The sequence below is a fragment of the Olea europaea genome, unplaced genomic scaffold (assembly GCF_002742605.1).
Source record: "Olea europaea var. sylvestris unplaced genomic scaffold, O_europaea_v1 scaffold2388, whole genome shotgun sequence".
NCBI lineage: Eukaryota > Viridiplantae > Streptophyta > Magnoliopsida > Lamiales > Oleaceae > Olea > Olea europaea.
In genome coordinates this window covers 66678-89162 of record NW_019242033.1, presented here as the reverse complement: position 1 = coordinate 89162, position 22485 = coordinate 66678, and the positions used below count along the sequence as shown (strand labels likewise).

At 30.1% G+C, this 22485-nt stretch overlaps 2 protein-coding genes across 3 annotated transcripts; one reads left to right on the top strand and one right to left on the bottom strand.

The window, feature by feature from the left end:
• The first annotated feature begins 3678 nt into the window (after positions 1-3678).
• LOC111381870 (GATA transcription factor 25-like) lies at positions 3679-7805 on the top strand. 2 transcript variants are annotated; one of them, XM_023005718.1, is made up of 7 exons: positions 3679-4042; positions 4448-4531; positions 4626-4759; positions 6401-6505; positions 6804-6909; positions 7214-7273; positions 7393-7805. In XM_023005718.1, the coding sequence occupies exons 1-7, from the start codon at positions 3755-3757 to the stop codon at positions 7453-7455; spliced, it is 840 nt and encodes a 279-aa protein (XP_022861486.1). In that variant the 5' UTR covers positions 3679-3754; the 3' UTR covers positions 7456-7805. The 2 variants fall into 2 exon arrangements, with proteins under 2 accessions (XP_022861486.1, XP_022861487.1); XM_023005719.1 differs by lacking the exon at positions 4448-4531.
• A 10054-nt stretch (positions 7806-17859) lies between these two features.
• LOC111381868 (14.7 kDa ribonuclease H-like protein) lies at positions 17860-18348 on the bottom strand. Its single transcript, XM_023005712.1, has 2 exons — positions 18080-18348; positions 17860-18004 (listed from the first exon to the last, which is right to left on the bottom strand). Exons 1-2 carry the CDS (start codon positions 18346-18348, stop codon positions 17860-17862), a joined length of 414 nt encoding a protein of 137 aa, XP_022861480.1.
• Between the last annotated feature and the right edge of the window lie 4137 nt (positions 18349-22485).

Genomic DNA, 22485 nt, shown 5'->3' with positions numbered 1-22485 from the left:
GATTGGACATGATGGAGGTTTTTCTTAAGAGGTTTCGAGAAAATGATGAAGGTTTTTCTGTAAACCTCCATCTGGATGGAAAACCTCAATCATGGATGGAGGTTTGGGGTTCTGGATGGAGAATTTTATTTTTCATTTTTCATTTTTAAATTTATTTTGTTCATGTTATAAATAAATTTTTTGTTTTCGATTTAAAATTCTTTTTAACTTTCTTCTCTCCATGATAAAACTTAATTCTTTCAATTTTAATTAAATAATATTTATATATTCTTTATTTAATTTTCGTAACTTTCTTTTGTTTAATTTGTTTTGTTTTTATTATATATTTTTTTAAATTGTTCTAAATTTTCTTTTTTCTTCAAATTGTAAATATTTTTTCCAATTTAAAATTCTTTTAATTATTTTCGTTTTATGATAAAATATATTTTTTTCAATTTTAATTAAAAAATAATATTTCATTTTAATTTTTTATTTCGATTTAATTAAAAAAATTTATAGTAATCTTTTTTCTATTTTTGCCTTTTTCATCAAGTTTAAGATTTTTTTTTTTTTAATAGTATGGGGGTTTGGAGAAAACCTCCATCATCAAGGAACCTCCATCCATGATGGATCTTAAGAGGTTTGGAGAAAATGATGGAGTTTTCAGAAGTTTTTGGAAAAAACCTCCATCATGGATGGACGTTTGGGGTTCTCAATGGAGAATTTTATTTTTCGTTTTTCTTTTTTTCTAAGTTATTTTTTTAATTTGTTTTATTCAGGTTATAAATAATTTTTTTCGATTAAAATTTTTTTAATTCTTTTCTCTTCATTATAAAACTTATTTTTTTCAATTTTAATTAAATAGTATTTATGTATTCTTTATTTAATTTTCGTAACTTTCTTTTGTTTTGTTTTTATTATTTCTTTTTTGAAAATTATTTTAAAATTTCTTTTCTTCATATTATAAATATGTTTTTCTATCTAAAATTCTTTTAATTATTTCTGTTTTATGATAAAATGTACTTTTTTCAATTTTAATTAAAAAATAATATTTATTTTAATTTTAATTCAGAAACTTTATAATAAAATATTTTTTTAATTTTTTCTATTTTTGCCTGCAATTCTTTTTTTTTTTTGTTCTTTAATTTATTAAATCATTTAGTTTCTTTTGTTTATTAGTATTGGATTGGATGAAGTGTAGTAGAGTATGAAAATTGAGAAATATTGCAATCGAGGTGATAGTTGTAATGAACTAACATGCGAAAATGGAGAAATGATTGAAGACAACACGACGTCATTTTTACTCCTACGATGAAAAATAATTTTTAATTCTTTTCTCTTTATGATAAAACTTATTTTTTTTTTCAATTCTAATTCAATAATATTTATATATTCTTTATTTAATTTTCGTGACTCTCTTTTTTTTTTTAATTTGTTTTGTTTTTATTATATTTTTCAAAAACTATTTTAAAATTTCTTTTTTTCTTCATATTATAAATAATTTATTATTCGATTTAAAATTCTTTTTAGTTAAACTTTGAAATGTTTGAAGAGGTTTTCTCCCTTTATGGTTATGCCCATGTCTACATTATTTTCTAATGTTTTAGTGACGTTTTTGCAATCTCACAATCAAGCTCCAAGACAACAAAATCAGATCTTTGGAAGAAAGTTAATACATGAAATTGCATTTAACATTTTAAGCCATAATTTATGATTCTGCATGGTGCTTAACAACATGAAAAATCATTTTTAATGCAATAGTGTAGATATTGTTATGTTGCATATCTTAGTGATATTTAATTATTATAATCATAGTATGGATTAGGAGTAAAGAATGAGTGGATTAAATCATATTTTAGGTTGAGCAAATATATATTGAGAAATATATTCCGAATAAAAAATTTTCTCACAAATTTTTGTACAGGAAAATGCCTGATACAAATATATGCAAATTCTCAAATGTTCATGTGAAAAATAAAAAATATAGAGAGAAAATTGATGAAAAATAAGTCAATTACAATGAAATTATGAATACCTTTCAAATTTATAAAAGAATTTTTCTAAAATTTACATACACTTATTTTAAACATTAATCAATTAACGTGCAACGTATGTTTACTAACTAGTTTTGATAATAAATAAATAAATAAATAAATAAATTATATTTCTATATACAACACGCATTTTTATGAAGGGTGGTTATATTGACATCATAATATTTACCATTTATTTGTTAATCATTCTATCACATTATTTTTTTAACAGTTCTCATTTTCAACCACATATTCTTCATTATAATAATATTACACATAAATAAAAAAATTTATTCTTTTAATCACACATTTCAATATCAATCACTATTTCATAATTCACTTTTTCAAATTAAAAGCTCACAAACAGGCCCTTATTTGTTACACCACATTTTAATTACAGTTAAGGCATGTTTGAGCCATTTTCTTTCAAAAAATACATTTTTAAATAGTGGTTTGACATCAATTTAATCACACATTTTTCAATAAAATAATATTACATGTAAATTCAGAATTTTTCCTTATTTTTTAATCACACTATTCTCATCAATACACTATTAAAAAATGCGTTCTTATAGAAATAATGTGGCGCAAACAAGGGCTAAGTTTCTCAATCTTTGCTCATTATAACAATTATTTCCTTAACTTTATTTTGTCAAATTCTGATCTCCAACCTTTCATTAATTAGTACATCTCGTCTTTGATGATCATTTACGTCAAAATATTTTGTTTTCATGCTTTGAAATGAAAGAAAAGTATTTTTTCGTGTCTTTATTTATTTTTTAAAATATGATGAAAAATAAGTTGGTATACGCATTTTCAACGAACTTTTTTGGACATAAACCATTGTCAAATACAAATTGTGTTAATTAATGAAAAGTGTGAAAATAAAAATGTCATGAAAAATCGTTAGAGACATAAATGTTATAATGAATAAAAATGAAGAACCTTCTCCTTCAATGTAATTAAAAGTGACACAAGAAATAAAAATTGTGGTCTAAATATAATCACTATTTTACGAATTACCTTTTTGTGAAAAAGGTTAAAAATGTGATATCCGATTAAATTTAGATTTTATTTTCGAAGTTAGTAAATATATTTTAAATGAATGGTCAGGAAAGTTCAAGTGAAATTGCAAGTTGTTTTATGTGACCTAAATATTTATTTAGTTTAATAATGTTACATACTAGTTCTACTTTAGAGGCATTCGCTCCAAATTCAACATTGGTCTATTAAACCTTGACATCCAATCGCTATTATTGTGTCTATAACGTGAAATTATATGCTTTGAATAATAAAATACGATTTATAGGAGAAAATACTGCGTTCAACAAAAAAAATCATAAATCACTCCTACGTCCTAACCTAATATTTCGTCATTCATAAACAAAAAAAAATAATAATAATAAATATGATCGTAACAGATCTAAAATAGGAGTCCATGTGGAAAAAATATATTGCTTGAACAGTTATTGGTAGTCAATATGAAGGTTTAGTTAAAGTCTAATTAACTAATTTGAAATTTTTATAGAATTTCAATGACTATTTTGTGAAATTTACTCATTTTCTAAATAGGTAAGGTTTTTATTTTATTTTATTTTTTTACGGAAAATCTCAAAATATAGAATAATCTTTCAAAATTTGTCAATAACCTTTTAGACTAGTCACTGAACCCATGCGTTTAACATGCTCCGAGCGACTTTCTCTCAAGCGCCATTGGTACTCTTTCAATCTTGAAGCCAGCAATGTCCGCTCAAAATCAGTCATTAAACCCGTCGATACAGAGCCCAGCCGCCGCCGGAGATGACGGATTGGTCGAGAACTTGGACACCGATTACGATGTTCAGTCTCTTGAAGACGGCGGTGTAGGCGGCTTGGCCACCTTCGAAGTCTCCAATCCAGCCGACGGAATATATGGCGGTGGCGGTGAAGGCTCCAACGTGGCTGTTCCATGCGCCGCCGACGGTAATGACCAGGTTGCTCTCTCGTTCCGAGGCCGGGTGTTTGTGTTCGATGGCGTTACCGCTGAAAAGGTTAAATTTTTATTGCTAAATGATCCTCTTATTGTTTTCGAGTATTTTTTGAGGGGATCACTTATTCTGTTTAGTTTCTCAGTTTTGTTGGCGATATTCAATGTTTCTGGAACTGCAGTAGATAATGTGCCACTGTATTGTCAAATAGAAGGAAAAAAATGATAATGAACTATACTTGACTATTCATTGTAAACAGTAATTAAGCGTTTTAAAACATTAAGAAATAGTAAAAGTTATGTGTATATATATTTTGCTAGAAAAAAAATACCAAAGTAAAGGGGGATAAATGCACAGAACAAATCTGCACTTAGAACAGAATGTTTTAATTGGAAGTTTTTTTAGTCTACGGGCACCAACCCACAAAGTGCAGTTACTGATGAATTTTCATAATCATAAATATCACAGGTCCAAGCGGTGCTTTTACTTTTGGGTGGATGTGAATTGGATCCTGGCCTTTTAGGTGTTGATACTGTGTATCAAAGACAGGGGGTATTTAGTTTATCTTTATAGTGAGTTTTGTTCTTCGAGCGTATTTATTACCTTGACTGCCTAATTGACTGCTGTTATATCATACATATACTAGGCTTTGATGGGCAATACCCCATGGTGCAGTGATCCAAAGAGAGCAGAGTCTCTGAATAGGTTTCGTCAAAAGAGGAAAAAGAGGTGTTTTGAGAAGAAAATTAGATATAATGTCCGGCAAGAAGTTGCATTCAGGTATTGCTTTCTTGCAATTGCCATTTATTATTAATCAAAACTGGCGTCTCTACATGATGATATGTCTCTGCAAAAACAAGAATAAGCCATCTAATGCTTGGACAGAGTATATTTTGTATACATGTCTGTGTTTACAAAATTGAAATGGCCAAGGCTTTTCTATAGAGATAAATTTATTTGTTATTGAAGGTGGATGTCTTACATAATGTCTGAAACCCATTGTTTGGAGTATTGTATCTATTTGAGACTTTCTTTAAGCTAGGGATTTTGTAATGACAATTTCTCCTGTTGGACAGAATTCTATATGATTTATAACAAAGTATATACCTCCCTTTCCTTCTCTGTCAACATTTTAATTTGTAAAGATCAATTACAAAAAATTTCTGATGCAGCGTTGTATTCTTGAAAGGTCTAATAGAAAAGTGAAAAATTAAAGTATAAACTTCCCAAGTTAACCTAATAAACATGGAATTTTTCTCCTAAAACAAGTTTTCCGTTTCGGAAATTTGTCCATTTCTGATTGATTTTCTATTTATATTGCCATTTTTTCTTTATTTTCCATCGCATCTTTATCAGCACTCATGTTTGCCATGTAACAGGATAATGGTTATTTAGCAACATGCAATACTTTCTTCCGTGACGATTTATTAAAATATGTTTTCTAATTTCTTTTTAACTTATCATTGTATCACATATGAGATTGTAGTTTATTGCCTTGAAATTTTCACTGTAATTTATCTTTTCATTGTTTTAAATTTCATGGCTGGTTGATGTTGGTCATTTGGGTTCATTGGTCATCGGCTTCTGGTTGATTTTGGTCGAGGGTTGTGGTTTCATTTTGTTGACTTGAGTGAACTTATTTTATAAAAAAGGCTAATTGGGGATGCTTCAGTTTGTACATTTTAATAATAAAATTTTAGAAAGACATTAGTAACTTCTCTTGTTATGTTTGTTATAATAAATATTATAACTTTTGGAAGCAATCAAGAGTTCATTGTGATTGATCTACTGGTTGAATCTCTAATTGAATGGTATAGGTCTCAAAGATTGATGTCCGGACAATTTAGCTACTTTTAAGTTTTTAGGAAATGAGTATACAGCGATGACCTCCTGTGTCCTTGTTTAGCGACAATGATGCTTAATCATCTTCTTATTCCTTCTTTCCATCCCATGACACATGCTATAGATCCCTCCCAATTAGATATGTAAGTAGGAGATTAGTTAGAAGAATGGCAACTGAGGTAATCTTATCATGTGGTCCTTTCAGATACATGCTTCTGTGAAGGTTACTCTTTTGATTCTCAACACCTTTTTTTGGCTTAAAGGATGCTTCAGACACCCTGAGAATGTGAGAATTGAAAAGTCACAAGGTAGCAGAGATGAGGGAGGCTGTGAGTCACTAGGTGATGAGAGAGTTTTCGTTCTTTCATTCTTTTTGACGTTGCAAATGTTCAAAAGGTTTTGCATTTATCCTGGTGCTGAATAAAAAAAGATTTGTTCGTACACTTTTATCTCTCTTCTATGTTAGCAGGCAGGAGAATTTCAATAATTATTTCGGATGTTGAGTTTGTACACATTTTGCTGATGTATTCCGGTACAACTTATTGGTCGTTATTGTTTTGATGTGTGTATATGTTTCAGGATGCAGCGCAGGAAGGGTCAATTTACTTCAAGAAATTCTGAGAAATCTATTACTATGGATGCCACACGGGAATCTGGAAAGGAGGAAAAAGAACAAGATACTTTGTGAGTTCTATTCTATTCTAGATCTCGTTCTGTTTCACAAATACCCTTTGTTATTTCTCTGTGGCACATTCTGCTCTTTTGCATACATCAAATGTATTGCTATTGAAATGTTACTTGTTATGGATTGATATTGGTCGAGTTTAGTTTAGACTTTTCCGTTCAGTAACGTTGCTAAGCTACAAGCTTCTACCGTGAGAATTGAGGATGCTTTCCATTTTTTCCTGCCTTTATGATCTTGCCTATTCATAGCTAACTCTTATTAGAATTCTTTGGTGACTCCATGTGTCTCCTCTGTCAGGTGCACACATTGTGGCACCAGTTCAAAGACTACGCCAATGATGCGGCGAGGGCCAGCTGGTCCGAGAACCCTTTGCAATGCATGTGGGCTGTTTTGGGTAAACAAGGTTACTTACTCTTCTCTATTGCCTTCTTCCCTCTAGCAGTTGTAGTTACACTTTCATTGTGAATATCTGATTTCTGAGAAGAAAAAGGCTATTTCATAGTCTTGTTTTTCTTGCCATGATGAACATTGCCATTTACTTATCCTCGTGGTAATTGTGTGTCAGGCACTATCAGTATCGACCGACATTAGTACAGTACTCTTTAATATGGCCTCATAGTTTGTATATAAAATTCTTGAACCTCAACATGCTTCAACACTCTCTGAACTGTTCTCTTTCTAAATCTTGAAGTCCTATGACTCTGCAGGGGACCATGCGAGATATTTCCAAGACATTCCGAGGCAATTCTATAACCCCAACTGGAGAGGTATATGTTAACTTGAAGACATTTTATCAGTCTTAACTCTGCAAGAGGTTTCAGTTTGATTCAACAGAAAAATGGTTCTTTTCATATAACCTTTTGTTTTACCCTCTGTTGTTTAACAGGACGAAGATGATAGTGAGTCTGATTACGGAATCCCCATTTTTCGATGTGCTAATCATGCTTGAAATGTGACAGCCTTGCTGCGCAGTAAGAGGAGGAACAACTTTATGCTGATTCCTGCTGACTGACTATATCGTAGTAATTGTATAGATATCTTTTGTAAGCTTTGGAAGTAAGTATAGTCCAAATTACACAGCTGACACCTAGAAATGTTGAAAGGGTAAACAGATTCTTCTCTAACCACATAGTGGTCGGTAGTCGAGGAGTATCTTATGTTTTAAAAGTTCTATAATTTGATGATCTTCTCAGTGGTGATATAGCTTTTACGTTGATGTCTTGATGATTGGACGTGTCGAAAACTCGATAAATCTTTGTAGCTGGATTGCATTATATTTTACAAGAAATTTGGATGAGAATGAAGCATGTTTGTGAATGTCATTTATTAATGTATTATTAAATTTGATTTAAAATTAAATAATCAATATTAACCATTTTTTCATGAATTCCACAACTTTTTAATCACACATTTCAAAATTTTCTTTAAAAATCTAGTGAAAATTTAATCCCGATTTGTTTCTCATTTTTAGAAGAATGAGAATGAAAAATATAGCTGTTACGGATTCCACACAAGAGATATAAATTCAAATTTGGTGGCTTAATGTGATGAATAACGATCATATTTTTCATTTTAATGAAAAAATAATGAGAACCAAATAGGGACTTAATTTTAATTCCAACTAAACACCCTCCCAGTGAGATAAGGCCCATGTTTAATAGAAAATGGGCACGTGTCAAAGTTTGGGAAAGTGGTCAACGGTCAACATTTTGACTGATGCATTATTGGGGAAATACAAGGAAATGATCTGTACAATAAGGTCATTTTTTCAAAATGATCTTTGACCAAATTATTTAAATTAAAAAACCTAAAATACCCCCCCCCCCCTTTGAATATTGCATAATAAGTCACTATACTATTGAAATCTTCCATTTTAATCCCTAAAATTAAATATTATTAGAATTTTGATAGATTTTTTATTTGATTTTTGTTCGCTCAAAATAGCACCCTCTAATTGATATCAGTGTCATAGATATCATGAACATTAAAATAAAGAAAATAAATAACTATTGACATTTAGAAGAAGAAAGAGGAAGTTATATATTTTTAAAACATATTCATAATAAATTAAAATTAATGACATTAACAATAATTAAGGAACTACCCAAAGAAATAAAAAAAACAAATATTAGAAAAATTAATAATAGGATCAATAAAGAATGAATATATATATGAAAAAATTGTTAAAGTATATGAAGATAAAGAAATTAATTTATATTATAAAGAGAAGTATGAGTACAAGTAATAATAAAGATTTGAAATTAAATAAATTACTTATAAAAATGGAAAAATACAAGAAAAATACATGATATAATGTTAATACCAGAATGAATAAGAGTATCAAATAAAAGACAACTAATAAAATTAAAATGTAAAAGATTAAGACTTGAGAGTAAAGATTTTAATACAGTAAAATAAGAATTAGTAAATACAGATGATTATACTAATAGAAGATTTGGAATAATAATAGATAAAAAAAAAAGTAGATAAAAGATGCAAATTAACTTATATGTTAGAAAGATGATTAGAAAGATTTAATATGTCAATAAGTGAATATATGAAAGAATTAAAGTCATTAATAAAAATATTAATAAATGATGTACACGATAAGAAATGAAATCAGAGACAATAAATGATATAAATATATTAAAAATTGAAATTAGAGAAATAAAAGAAAATAATAAAAATAAAGAAAATAAAATAGAAAAAAATTAATAAAAAAAGAAATGACCCGAATAGGAGAGAAACATATTGAGAAAAATAATATAGTAATAGAAACAGAAAGTATGGATAATGAATTTAGAAATAATATATTACCTGAAATATTAGAAGAAGAATGATCTAGAGAAAAAAATATTAGGAAAATTAAAGATAGAAGAAAAAAAGATAAAGATGAATGAGGAATTAGATTTACTAATAAAAAAATTTGATCAATTAAGTTTAACTAATATAAGTGAATACTAAGTTTTAATGAATACTGGAGAAAGACCTAATCCAATAGAAATCTTTAAACAAGAATTACAAGATCCAGATGAAAGTTATGCACATATATATAATAATCCATATAGACAATTTTATGATAAAGTAAGAGATAGACAACTACTTTAAGGAAATAAATATAAAGATATGTTTGAATTAAATGATAATTACGATAAGTCAATTAATCACGGAGGAACAAAATTAGATTTAAATTGTAAAATAGATACTAAAAAAAGTTTTATTAACTTGGACGGATTCAATGATATTATTCTTTTTTATATAACAAAGATGACACGTGAAAAAGTATTGAAAGAAGAATAAATTTCTTAATAGCACATTTTAAAAGAGATGTTAGAAATTGTTGAGAAGGAATAAGTAATAATACAAAAACATTAATAAAAATAAATGTACAAACAGAGATAATAAAATCGTATAAACAAGTATAGAAAAGATAGTAGAATATATTTCAGATGAATTTTTAGGAGAAAAATGAATAAGAAATGCTGAAAGAGAAGCAATAAGAGAAAAAGACAATGCTAGAATTAAATTAATAAGTTTAATAATATGTGATATGTGTAAAATTAAAGAATATACTTATGAATTTAGAAATTATTATTATATTCGGTTCTATAGTAATGAAAACTAAGAAGTATATCAAGACATGTACTATAATAAATTACCAAGTTCGTGGGGAATATATTTTAAAATAGAATTTGAAAAATATATTAGAGATAATACTGGAATACCTAGAACTTTAGGTTCAAGAATAAAAATTTTATTTGAAAGACTTGCATCAACAAAGACAATTATTAAAAAAAATCAGGAAAATTAACTATGTTAAGATATGGAAAACCTTATACAATGAGGATGTAATACTGAAAGAAGGATTAACAAAAGAAAATATAAAAATAAAAAGTTTAAAAATTTTAGAAATTTTAATAAAAAATATATAAAACCTAGAAGAATATATTATAAAAGAAAAAATATCCCATATGACTAGCAAAAAAATAAAAGTTATAAGAAAAATAAAAATCAATGTAAATGTTGAAATTGTAGGGAAATAGATCATATAAGTCATGATTGTGATAAAAATAAAGTTAAAATATTACAAAAAGAATATTTGAAAATAATAGATGAATTGAGTGAAATATCAGATATTGAAAAATATTATAATCAAGAAGTTTATATAAGTAAAATAGATGATGATAAATCAGAATCTGAATAAAGAAATAGAGGAAATAGAAAGTAATAATATAAATATATAAGAATATGAAGGAATAGAATGATATGGATTAAAAGTTATCTTTGATGACAATAAATTTAGAAAATTACAAAAATTATCTTTAGATTTAAAAATAGGGTAATAGGAAGTCTTAGATAGAATTTGAAAAAGAGAAAAGATAGCAATAAATGAATATCACAAAATAGGAAAAATCATAGATATAAGAACAACATATGGACAACATAAATTAAATCTTTTAACAAAAAATACAGTTAAAAAACTATTAACAAATGTTAGTAAAAAACAAAATGAAAAATTCAATATGTTTATTTAGTAGGAATACAAATAATGTTTAAATCATTATTTAGAGAAGGAATAGATTCATCCTTAACTATAACCTTACATGATGGAAGAATAATAAATTTAAAAGATAATCATTTAGAAACAATAGAAGGAAATTTGGCATATCAAAAAATAATGTTTACATGTTAACCAAAATATTGTGTTTCATTAAAAGATAGAAATTTTAATGAAGTTTTAGGACTACGTTTTAAGCTGTATAGAAATGATATCATGCAACCAGGTGATCAAATTATGATTATAGAGTATAAAACTTTATATACATTTACCAATTCTGATTATGGAAATATTTATTCCAATAAACATTATATTGAGGTATATAAAGAATGTAAGGATATTAGCAAAATAATAGAACCAAATAAACAAATAAATTTTTTTCCAGAAGAATATGAATTTAACATAACAAAAAATAAATCTGAAATAACATAATTAAATGAAGGAGAATATTTTAATAATATAACATTTAAGGATGGAAAATTAATTAAAATATCAAAAAATCTTAGAATACCTAATAAAAACAAGTTAGAAGAATTTATTAATATAAAAGAAGTAAAATTATATAGAAATACTGAAAATATGAAAATAGAAGGAGAATATATAAATGGACCAAATATATTAATAGACACAGGAGCTAGTGAATGTCATATAACTTCAATTAGAAATAAAGGATTAATAACTCATAAAATCGATCCATATAGATAAGTAAATTTTGATGGACAGGTATATATTACAGATTTGGAAGTTAAGGTACTAATAAAAATATAAGGAATAAATCTTTTAGTACCATGTTATATAGATAAAAGTATGAATATAAATCTTCATATACTTTTAAGAATGAGTTTTTTTCTAAATGGATTAGAAGATTATAGTATAAAAAGATAAGGATTATACATAGTACATAATAAACAAATTATATTATGTAAAAAGAACTAAATGAACAATCAGATAAGTTTTTCATAAACTATATATATACAAGTTACTATTATAGAAACAAATATAGCAACTTGTGTTTTAATAGACACAGGGAGTGATATAACAATATTTAAAAGTTTTCTGATAAAATCATGGAATAATAATAGTAACATAAAAATAACTGGAGTCACCGAAGAAAGTACATAAATAATAAATAGTGTTGATAAAGTTAGTATAACTCTTGGAAGTAAAGAAGTTATAATAAATAAAATATATAAATATGATAAATTAGAGTATGATATATTATTAGAAAATGACTTTATATAACAATTTTAATATTATAAACAAAATAATTATATGATAATGCTACAAACACCTTGTTGGCACTTATTAAAAATTTTAAGAGAATTTAAACCTTATAGAGTTCAGTCAGCCCAGTGTGATGATAAATGAGAGAAAAAATCAATCATATTTAATGAAATAAAAAATAAACGAGTATTATATAAAAAAGTACTAAAAACAGGAATAGAAATAAGTATGAAAAAATTATTGAACAATTAGAAAAAGTTTATAGAGAAAATCCATTATTATTTTGGAAACCACATCATCCAAAAGCCAAAATAGAATTAACAGAAAATGTTATAATAAGAGTTAGACCAATAATGTATACTATAAAAGATATACAAGAATTTAAAAATCAGATAAAAAAATTGTTAGAACAGAAACTTATAAGACCAAGTAATAAATCTCATCGTAGTCCAGCTTTTATGGTTATGAAACATTCTGAATAGGTTAGGAAAAAAGTTAGAATGGTTATAAATTATAAAGAATTAAATAAATATACTAAATTTGATGGATATTTTTTACCAAATGAAGAAGTTTTAATAAACTTTGCAAAATGAAAATAATATTATTCTAAATTTGATTGTAAATCAGGATTTTGGCAAATAAAAATGGAAAAATATAGTATATAATATACTGCATTTAGTACACCTCAAGGAAAATATGAATGTTTAGTGATGCCATTTGGTTTAAAAAAATGCACCAAAAATATATCAAAGAAAAATAGATAATATATTTAAAAAGTTTAGTGAATTTCTAATTATTTATATATATGATATACTTATATGTTATAATAGTAAAGAAGAACATAGAAATCATTTAATCCAATTCATAAATGAATGTAAAAAAGAAGGAATTGTATTTTTTAAAAAGAAATCTATAATAGAAAAATAAGAGATAAATTTTCTTGGATTATCAATAGATAAAAAGAGGAATAAAATTGCAGACTCATATATCTAAAAAGATAGAAAGTTTTCCAAATAAATTAGAATCAAAAGAACAAATACAAAATTTTTTAGAATGTTTAAATTATGCAAATATTTCTAAGAAAAAGCATAAACTACAAATTTTGTTAAGAAAAATAAATACTAAATGATGGAATGAAGAACATACAGAAATAGTTAAATTATTAAAAAAAGAATGTAAAAATTTACTAAAATTAAGATTACCAGATGAAAAAGATAATTTAATTGTGAATACAGATGCCTCAAATAAACATTGGGCAGCAATATTAAAAACAGATTTAAATGAGATTTGTAGATATTCAAGTGGAACTTTTAATCAAGCAGAAATAAATTATACCACTCATGAAAAAGAATTACTAGTAATTATTAAAGGAATAAAGAAGTTCTCATTATTTTTATTATCTAAAAAATTTATTGTTAAAATTGATAATTCTCAAATTGCAGGATTAGTCAGAAATAAACTACCATCAAAACCTCAATATAGAAGGCTTCATAGATGACAAGCTTATTTGGCATTTTATAATTTTGATATAGTTCATATTAAAGGAGTTAATAATTTTCTTGCAAATTTTCTCAGCAAAAATATAGAATTTACTGATATATAAAGCCAGGGTCATGGAATTGTACTAATCTATCCTACATATACAAAAAAGGACCGATTTTCTTAAAGAAGAATATGAAGATATAAATACTGGAGTTAACAGATCTCAGAGATATTTAACTCAAATATAAAAAATATTGTTGAATATCAGTACTGAGCATCATAAAAAAGCCATAGAACTAAAAAATCAAGTTGATGCTATTGCAGCACAACTAAAAGATATACTGTTTGAGACAGATATATCAAAGAGCTTAGAAATAAGTTTTCCAAATCAATACCAAATAGGGACAGTTGGAAGCAGTAGTGGACCCATACGTGATAATATATCAATTGATAAAAAAGGAGATTCAACACCAACTAAAAAAGTGGTGATACATGGAGATAAATAAAGATTTCAAAACTATCAACATCATAGACCAGGATGAAATAATCCCTTTAAATCCAAAAGAAAAAGAGTATGCTTAAAATAGTCAGAATTGCTTATGAAATAAAAATAAATGATTCATATTTCATCTCTCCGAGAAATAATGTTTATCCCAGAATAACAGTCATGGAAGGAAGAGACCATTCGTTATAAAAATTATGGCAGACTATGGATTTATAGATTTGATATATCCAGGGAAAGATTTGATTGAAATTTTGAAATTTAATGACATATTGATAAAAGAAGCATCAAGATTTGTCAATGGACGAAGAATATATTTGAAATTTTATTCAATAAGTCCTGAATATAATGGAATTGTTTTATTATCCAGTTGAACACATAATCTCAATTGGATATGTTGCAGCCAACTTCCAAATAGATGTAGTGGAGAATGATAGAAATGTTCCAAAAGTCACAAAGTCATGGATCAAACATAGAAAAGCACTTGAAATTAAAGTTATATACAATATTATTAAAAATTTGTTTAATAAAAAATTATCATGCTTATGCCAATATGAAAACTGGATGCTTGTATCAAATGAAAGATATGGAAAATCAGAAATCTTGAAGGACTACATTACAAGATTCGAAATACATCAATTTCTAGGATATCCTACCACTATAAAAGAATCCTGCCAGCTAAGGGAGTGCCCCAACTGCATGTGAAGATATGAAAAATAGATAACAATAATAAAGAAAGATACTATTTGGATAAAAAGTTGAAAAAACATGTGGAGATATAAAAAAGAGGACAATAATAGAAGCTCATTTAATAAAAATCAGATGTTGCATGTGAAGATCTAGGTCAAAGGAGGACAATAATAGAAAGGTAAGTGTACCTTTACTGATGTACTGAATTATGCAATAGATCAATAATAGAGCCTCATATATTTGTATAAATGGAGGCATTGTAATAGATATAAATTATCTTGAAATCTCGAATTGTAATCAATAGCCACTCTTAAGCCATCCTGAGTCTGAAAAATCATTTTTTTTTTTTAAGAAAATTTTTGTATACCAAGTAGAAATCTTGTATAAGTTATGATAGAAATAAATTTCCAATATATTGATATCAATATGAGTTTCTAAATCTTTATTTTCATAGATTCTTGAAAGATCTAATAAAAAGTTTCCTTCTTATTTTAGCAAAAATAGAGTTTTTCTTTAACAGAAATTTATAATTTTATTCTTTAGAATTGATACAGTGAGAGCAAGAAGTTGAAATAGTAAAAGTTCCATGAAGGTAGGAGGCCGTTGAATGAAGTAATTTACACATTCAAAGCTCAAAGGTAACTCGTTTCTAAGGACAAAGATCCAGATCAAAACTAAGGTAAAACTTTTAAATTCTTGTTAAAATTAGAATGAATCTTTTTAGATCTTAGATAATCAAAGGGATTAATTGATGATTATTTGTATTAATGTCAGGATATACAATTGAATGATTAGATAATTTATTAGAAAAAATAAAAAATATTATTTCTCAATTAAAAAATATGAATGCATCTTTTGAAGAATATAATATATTTAATGAAAAATATGAACATATGTTACAGATTATTTCAATCTACTTAATCAAAGAATGGATTTATATGCTAAAATTCAAAATAGAATAAATATAAGATAAAATAGTTTAAAAGATTAGGATAAATATTGCAATATAGAAAGAATCATTTCATTAAAGACGATATAGACTTTTCCATGAAAAGGAATAGTAATAGGCCAAATACAAAAATCCCCCGCATTATTTGGTGATTAGAATAGGTAGACTAGTGTTGATTTATACATTTATAGTAGTTTAATAAGTTTTCAAAATCATTTAGGGAAAATTGTAGTAGAGGCTCCAAACTTTTAATTCGTTGCAACCGTCACCTCAAGCCTTTTGAAACATTGCGGTGGAGGCCCTTTTGGACGGTTTTCATCCAAATGTTTGTTAGTGACTAAGAATTTTGACTTTGACCATATTTTTAATATTTTTGAGAGGGTAAAATAGTGATTTCCATTTATTACATTAAAATAAGTGAGAAACTAAATTAGAAAAAATAAGAAATTAAAAAAAAAAAAAGCTAGTCGTCTTCTTCCTCCCACCCCCAAACCCAAAATCAATTACCGCCACCTCCGCCTCCACCTCCAATCTTTAAGTTGGGTTGCCGTTTTGCTGTCAGGGTACTCCACTCCCGCTCTCCTACAACCGATCGCTGCAGCACGCCGCTATCCCCTCTTTCTTTGGGTAGATTATAGAAACAATTATTCCCTCCAATGCAGCCTCACCGGACTTTGACCCCCATTTGGGCCAACCTGGAAACCCAGTATTCGACATCTCTACCTTTGAATCCGACAACCCAGAAGACTTCGTGGATATCAAAGAAGAAGAAGAAGCTGGTGACTTCAAAGAAGAAGAAGAAGAGCCGGAGCCCATGACTCCAGAGGCTTAAATTCACATGGATCCGACCAAAATGGAGGCCCTTCTCCAACGATTATCCACTGAGTGAGTCCCCATCCTGGTCCATGACGTCATAATCAAGGGCAATAACAAGAACAAGAAATCCTTGATTGAGTTTGAGGTGGTGGATCTCCTCAAGAAGGCCACTACTGTCCAGCAGCTGCTATGCGAAGGTGGAGGTGGAGGTGGAGGTGGCGGTAATTAATTTTAGGTTTGGGGTTGGGGTTGGGGTTGGGGTTGGGGTGGGAGGAAGAAGACGACTGCTTCTTCTTCTTTTAGTCAAAATTCTTAGTCAACTAACAGACATTTGGATAAAAATAAAGGACCTCCGTTGCAAGGTTTCGAAAGGATTGAAGTGACAGTTGCAACAAATTAAAGATTTGTGGAAAGTTTGCTAATGGTTTAAAAATTTGGGGCCTCTGCAATTTTCCCAATCATTTATGACTCATAATTAGTGCGACAATAGACATTCAATAATTGTACTTACCACAGTGGAAATAACATAATTAAAATTTTATTATGGTGATGCATTTAGTCAATCCTCTAATTTTCTAAATATAATTGAATTACACATATTGCTATCTGAATGTCTTTTTATTTTCTCAAAATAAAAATAAAATAACGTCTAAATTTGAATAATAAATATAATTTGAAAAGGAAGTATAAGCTTTGTTGAGTCAATTTGTCTAATACACTATGTTATTTAAATGAAGTTATAAACATTGCTTATTTGCCTTTGTCATTGTTTCGCAATTTTTCAATCAATTCATGATAAAAAAAAAATAAAAATGCCACTTTGCTCGAAAACATGTGATTGACCCTCACAAAAATGCACAGGTCTCACATGAATTAAATAATGTCCAACCCCCGATGTGTGTGTTCGGCCATCTCCAATATCAATTATTATGTTTCTCTAGCAAGATTCATTCATGATTGCATTGGGCATTACTCTTATATTACTCTCATATTGCAAAAAAATATATTACTTTTTTTTTTAAAGTCAACCAATAATTTTATTGAAAACAACCCTCACTTATGGCGGAGGAATGCCGTGATGACAAAATAGCCTTACAAATAGCGAATTTAAAAATTTTCTACACCAATCAACTCACTTATGTAAATAGAGAACTCCAATGCGGTCCAACCGAACAAGTCCTCGAGCCTGCTCAGGCAAGTCACCACAAGATGTAAATCTCTGCATTAACCCTTGTGCACCCATTTTTGCTAATAAATCCGCCACTTGATTGCCTTTCCTGAATTGGTGTGAAACCTATATCTCAAATAAACTCATTAAGTTTAATAACTCCTCCCAAAAATCCCACAAATACCAAACTGTGCATTTGCGTTTCAACATCCATTCGACAACAATCTTGGAATCACATTCAATATCAACATGAAAACATCCTATATGCTGGCAAAGTTTAAGTCCTTCAATAATAGCTCTCAGCTCAGCTTCATTATTTGATGCTATCCCAAAGTTAGTGGCAAACGCCGCTAGCACCATCCCTTTATCATTGCGAATCATTCCCTCTCCACCTGCTTGGCCTGGGTTTCCCAAACTACTCCCATCTACATTGATCTTTACTCTCCCAGCCATTGGTTTTTTCAAGTCATCAAATGTACAAGTGATCGTTTACTGACCACACAAGGAATGCCCATATCTTTTAGGATATTTTCCTCTTCACGTGTCAATATTCTGGTTTTTGAAATATTTTTTGCCAAGTGTTGTAGCCAAGAATTAATGGACGAAACAACAGATGCAACAGATTCATAAACTTCCTCCATTATTACTCTACATCTTCAAATCCAAAGCCTCCAAGTTACTAAACATGGGATTAACCCCAGCAAGCATCCTAGTTGAGAGGATCTCTTCGCTCGAGCCCACCAAATATTTATCCTATCCCACCAGGCTTGTTTTTCTCACCATCTAACCCCAAGTTTAGAGGATAGTTTCCTCAGCGAATTCTCCAGAACTTAAAATATGGTTAGCATCCTCATCATGGCCTGTTGTGCAGCAATTACACCGAGACACCATAGCCACTCCAACTTGACGTATCCTCTCATCTACAGTAAGACTCCCTGACATAGCCTTCCATATCACAATTGTCACAACTGAAGCCCTCTTAGGGAAAGCGTTATGCCATACCCGTTTCGCCCACTCCACAGTAGAAGACCTTATTTGAATCACATTCCAAGCACTACTAGTAGAGAATATTCCATGCGCATTTGGTCTCCAAATGAGAATATCCCTTCAAGGTTTTCGACATCCTATTTTCTCTATTATATTTGCAGCCATATTCGTCCCTACTAACTGACCCAATCTATCAACATCCCAGCCAGTTTCTAGGCAGATTTCCTGAATCTTCAAGCTTGGTTGAACAATTTGATCCACTCTTTGGCAAAGTAGGCCCTCCCCTAACCAGTTATCATACCAAAATGATATTTTTCCTTCCCTAATCTTCCATTGACTATTAGCAACTACATCAGGGAAGCAATCCACCACAGATTTCCAAAATCTTGATCCCACATGACCTAGCTTTTCAACATCCACCAAACCCTTCTTCACATATTTTGCTTTGAAAAAACGAGTCCACAGCGAATCAGCAGTAAGCAGTTTCCAAGCAAACTTCATGTGTAGAGACTTTTGAATTTTGTCAAACTTACGAATCCCAAGGCCTCCTTCCATCAGTGGTTTACAAATTTTCTCCCACGAGAACCATTTTTTCCTAGTCCTTCCATGAAACTCACCCCAGAAAAAAAGGATAATTTGGAATTTAACGTCTTAAAAACTGATTTAGGAACACTTAAAACGGATAGTAAGTGGGTTGCCATACATGACAAAACATGTCTCAATAGAACAAGATGACCCCCTTGTGACAATAGCTGCATTTTCCAGCTAGCAATCTTTTTTTGAACTTTCTCAACTAGAAAATGTAGATGGTGAGCCGTCAATCTTCCAACCACCACTGGTACTCCCAATTAGATTATTGGGAAGGAACCCTCTCTAAAAGAGCTTAATCGAAGAACCTCATAGTTGTGAATTGCCCCACAATGTTTAGCAAAGAATATAGCTGACTTCTCCTTATTAATAACTTGACCTGTCCATTTTTCATATAACTGAAAAGTCTCCATTAAAGGTTTCATCGATCTTTTACTTCCATTAGCAAAGACTACAATATCATCAGCATATAGCAAATGTGACACCAAAGGTGCACCACGAGGATGTGAAAAAGATCCTATGCATCCATCTTCGAATTTCTTTCTCAGTAACCTAGTCAACACCTCTTCCATGATAATAAATAGATATGGGGATATAGGATCACCTTGCCTCAAACCCCGAGATGGCTTAAAAAAACCCTTTGTGGTTCCATTCATCATAATGGAGAACCAAGGCGCAGATATACATTCAGAAATTAGGGAGCAGAAACTGTGAGGAAAACTAAAAGAGCACAGTACGTGTAGTAAAAAACTCTAATCCACTCTGTCATATGCCTTCGCCATATCCACTTTAACCACTACATTCTAGCCATGAACCTTGCGATTTAATGAGTGAACCATCTCTTGTGTTAAAGTGATGTTATCAAAAATGCTTCTCCCTGTGAGAAAAGCTCCTTGTTCATGAGATATAATTTTTGGAAGCAAGCTAGCCATTCTCTTTACCAGGATTTTTGAAAAAATCTTGTACGCCACTGAGCACAGACTAATTGGTCAAAACTTATCAAATCCTTGTGGGTTCTCCACCTTTGGAATAAGCACTATGTATGACGAAGAATAAAATCTTGGCAAAGGGCTACCACCCAAGAAATCACACGCAGTCTCCATCACATCCTTCTTTATTATATCCCAGCATTTAATATAAAAAGCAGAGCTGAACCCATCCGGGCCCTGCGAGCTATCCATCGGGATTGAAAAGATAGCTTCTCTTACCTCATCTTCAGTAGGTGCCTTACACAATTGATCCCCCTCATCAGAAGAAATAGTCTACCTAATAAACTCTGATAGGTCGGGTAGAGGCTCTATATGTGACTCTGTTAGGAAATTATAAAAATAATCTACCGCTGCATCATGAACCTCCTTGGGAGACGATAAAACCGTTCCATTTGACAAAATTATCTTCTCTATCCTCGAGCTTCTCCTTTTCTGTGCAATACTTGCATGAAAGAACTTAGTATTATTGTCTCCCTTCTTCAGCCACTTTTTTTTTGCCTGTTGTGACAGACGTATTTCTTCCCTTTGCTGCCATTGTAAGAGCTCTGATTTGAACTCCATAAATTCCTTTTCCAAAACCTCTTGCAATTCAGCCTCTAGTGTCTCTACCCTCTCTTCCAACTCAGACATCCCGTGCTCCACCCTTCCAAATATTTGCTTATTCCAGATTTTCAGAGCAATTTTTGTGTTTTTCAGCTTTGCAGCAAGCTTGTACAAACCCGTTAACCCCTCACCAATCCCATTTGAATTCCAAGCTTTCTCTACACACGGGATGAAAAACTCATGTTCAGTCCACATTCGCTGGAATCGAAAGGGAGGATGCCCGTAGTTTTCCATTGTCTTGTAAAACTAGACCAACATCGAGCAATGATCTGAAGTAGTTTTTGGCAAATATATCATTTGAATATCTGGAAAAAGTTGCATAGCATCAATATTGGCCAATACACGATCAAGACATGCCCAACTCCGACCTAAACCTTCTTGTCCATTACGCCCTATAACTTTCAACCTTTACAAGGCACCTCTACCAATCCACTTGTATCAATGCAGGTATAAAATTCTTCCATCGTCGCCAAGGGTCTTGGCCTCCCTTTCCTTCGTTCTACATCATTCCGAATTATGTTAAAGTCCCCCAACACTAACCATGGCAGACCAACCACTCGTAAACCTTCTAACTCCACCCAAAGACTCCTCCTCTCTAAAGTACTACATTTAGCATACACAAAAGTAAGCACCACGCTATGTTCTCCCTTTGTTACTATACCATGTATAGCTTAAGAAGATGCCCCAATCCACTCCATTTGAAAATCATCCCTCCAAAAAATCCAAAATTTGCCCCCTTCTTTCTCATTAGAGACACATCTGACATCTTTATTTTCCTAGCAAATGAATACATATGTTTTTCCTTGTGAAAAGGTTCTGCCACTGCAACTATAGCAATATCATGTTTCCTGACCAATTTTCTCAGCCTTCCTTTAGACGTGTCGATCCCTCGCACGTTCCACACCACTAGCATATCAGGCATAAATCTAGTTTGTAAGGGCGTGCTCGTGCCCTTTGCGAATGCCTCACTTTCTGAGTATGATCGTCATGGATGGGTACTAGAACATTCAACTCTGAATCTGAATTGTAATCTGCCCTTGCCGCACAGTTGTTTCCCCTCTCACCTACATCCTCTCCATCCGAAACCACAGTAATCATCTCCACATTCAAATTTACGTGCTCCTTAGCTTCAACATTTCCTTCTTCCAACCTGAATTCATCATGTAAAGTTTCCTTTTCTTGATCTTCTTCACCTCCATTCCCCCACCATGTTTTTTTTCCTTATCATAATTCTCGTTGGACATCTCCTCTTTTCGTTTCTTCGCCCCACTCGTTTCCTTTTCATCGTCTCCACCAACCTTTCCTTTCATCTTCATATCCCCTCCCTTATTCACCACCAGATCAACCAATTGTATAGGTCCCCTACTTTCCTCAATTTTATCATGTTCATCTAAATTTGGTTCTTCCCTTTAATCAACACTTT

Coding starts and splice junctions, on each gene's coding strand:
- LOC111381870 (XM_023005718.1), top strand. CDS start 3,755: ATGTCCGCTCAAAATCAGTCATTAAACCCGTCGATACAGAGCCCAGCC. Junction 4,043..4,447: donor ATGGCGTTACCGCTGAAAAG/GTTAAATTTTTA, acceptor TAAATATCACAG/GTCCAAGCGGTGCTTTTACT. Junction 6,910..7,213: donor GGCTGTTTTGGGTAAACAAG/GTTACTTACTCT, acceptor ATGACTCTGCAG/GGGACCATGCGAGATATTTC.
- LOC111381868 (XM_023005712.1), bottom strand. CDS start 18,348: ATGGCTGGGAGAGTAAAGATCAATGTAGATGGGAGTAGTTTGGGAAAC. Junction 18,005..18,079: donor AAACGCAAATGCACAGTTTG/GTATTTGTGGGA, acceptor ACACCAATTCAG/GAAAGGCAATCAAGTGGCGG.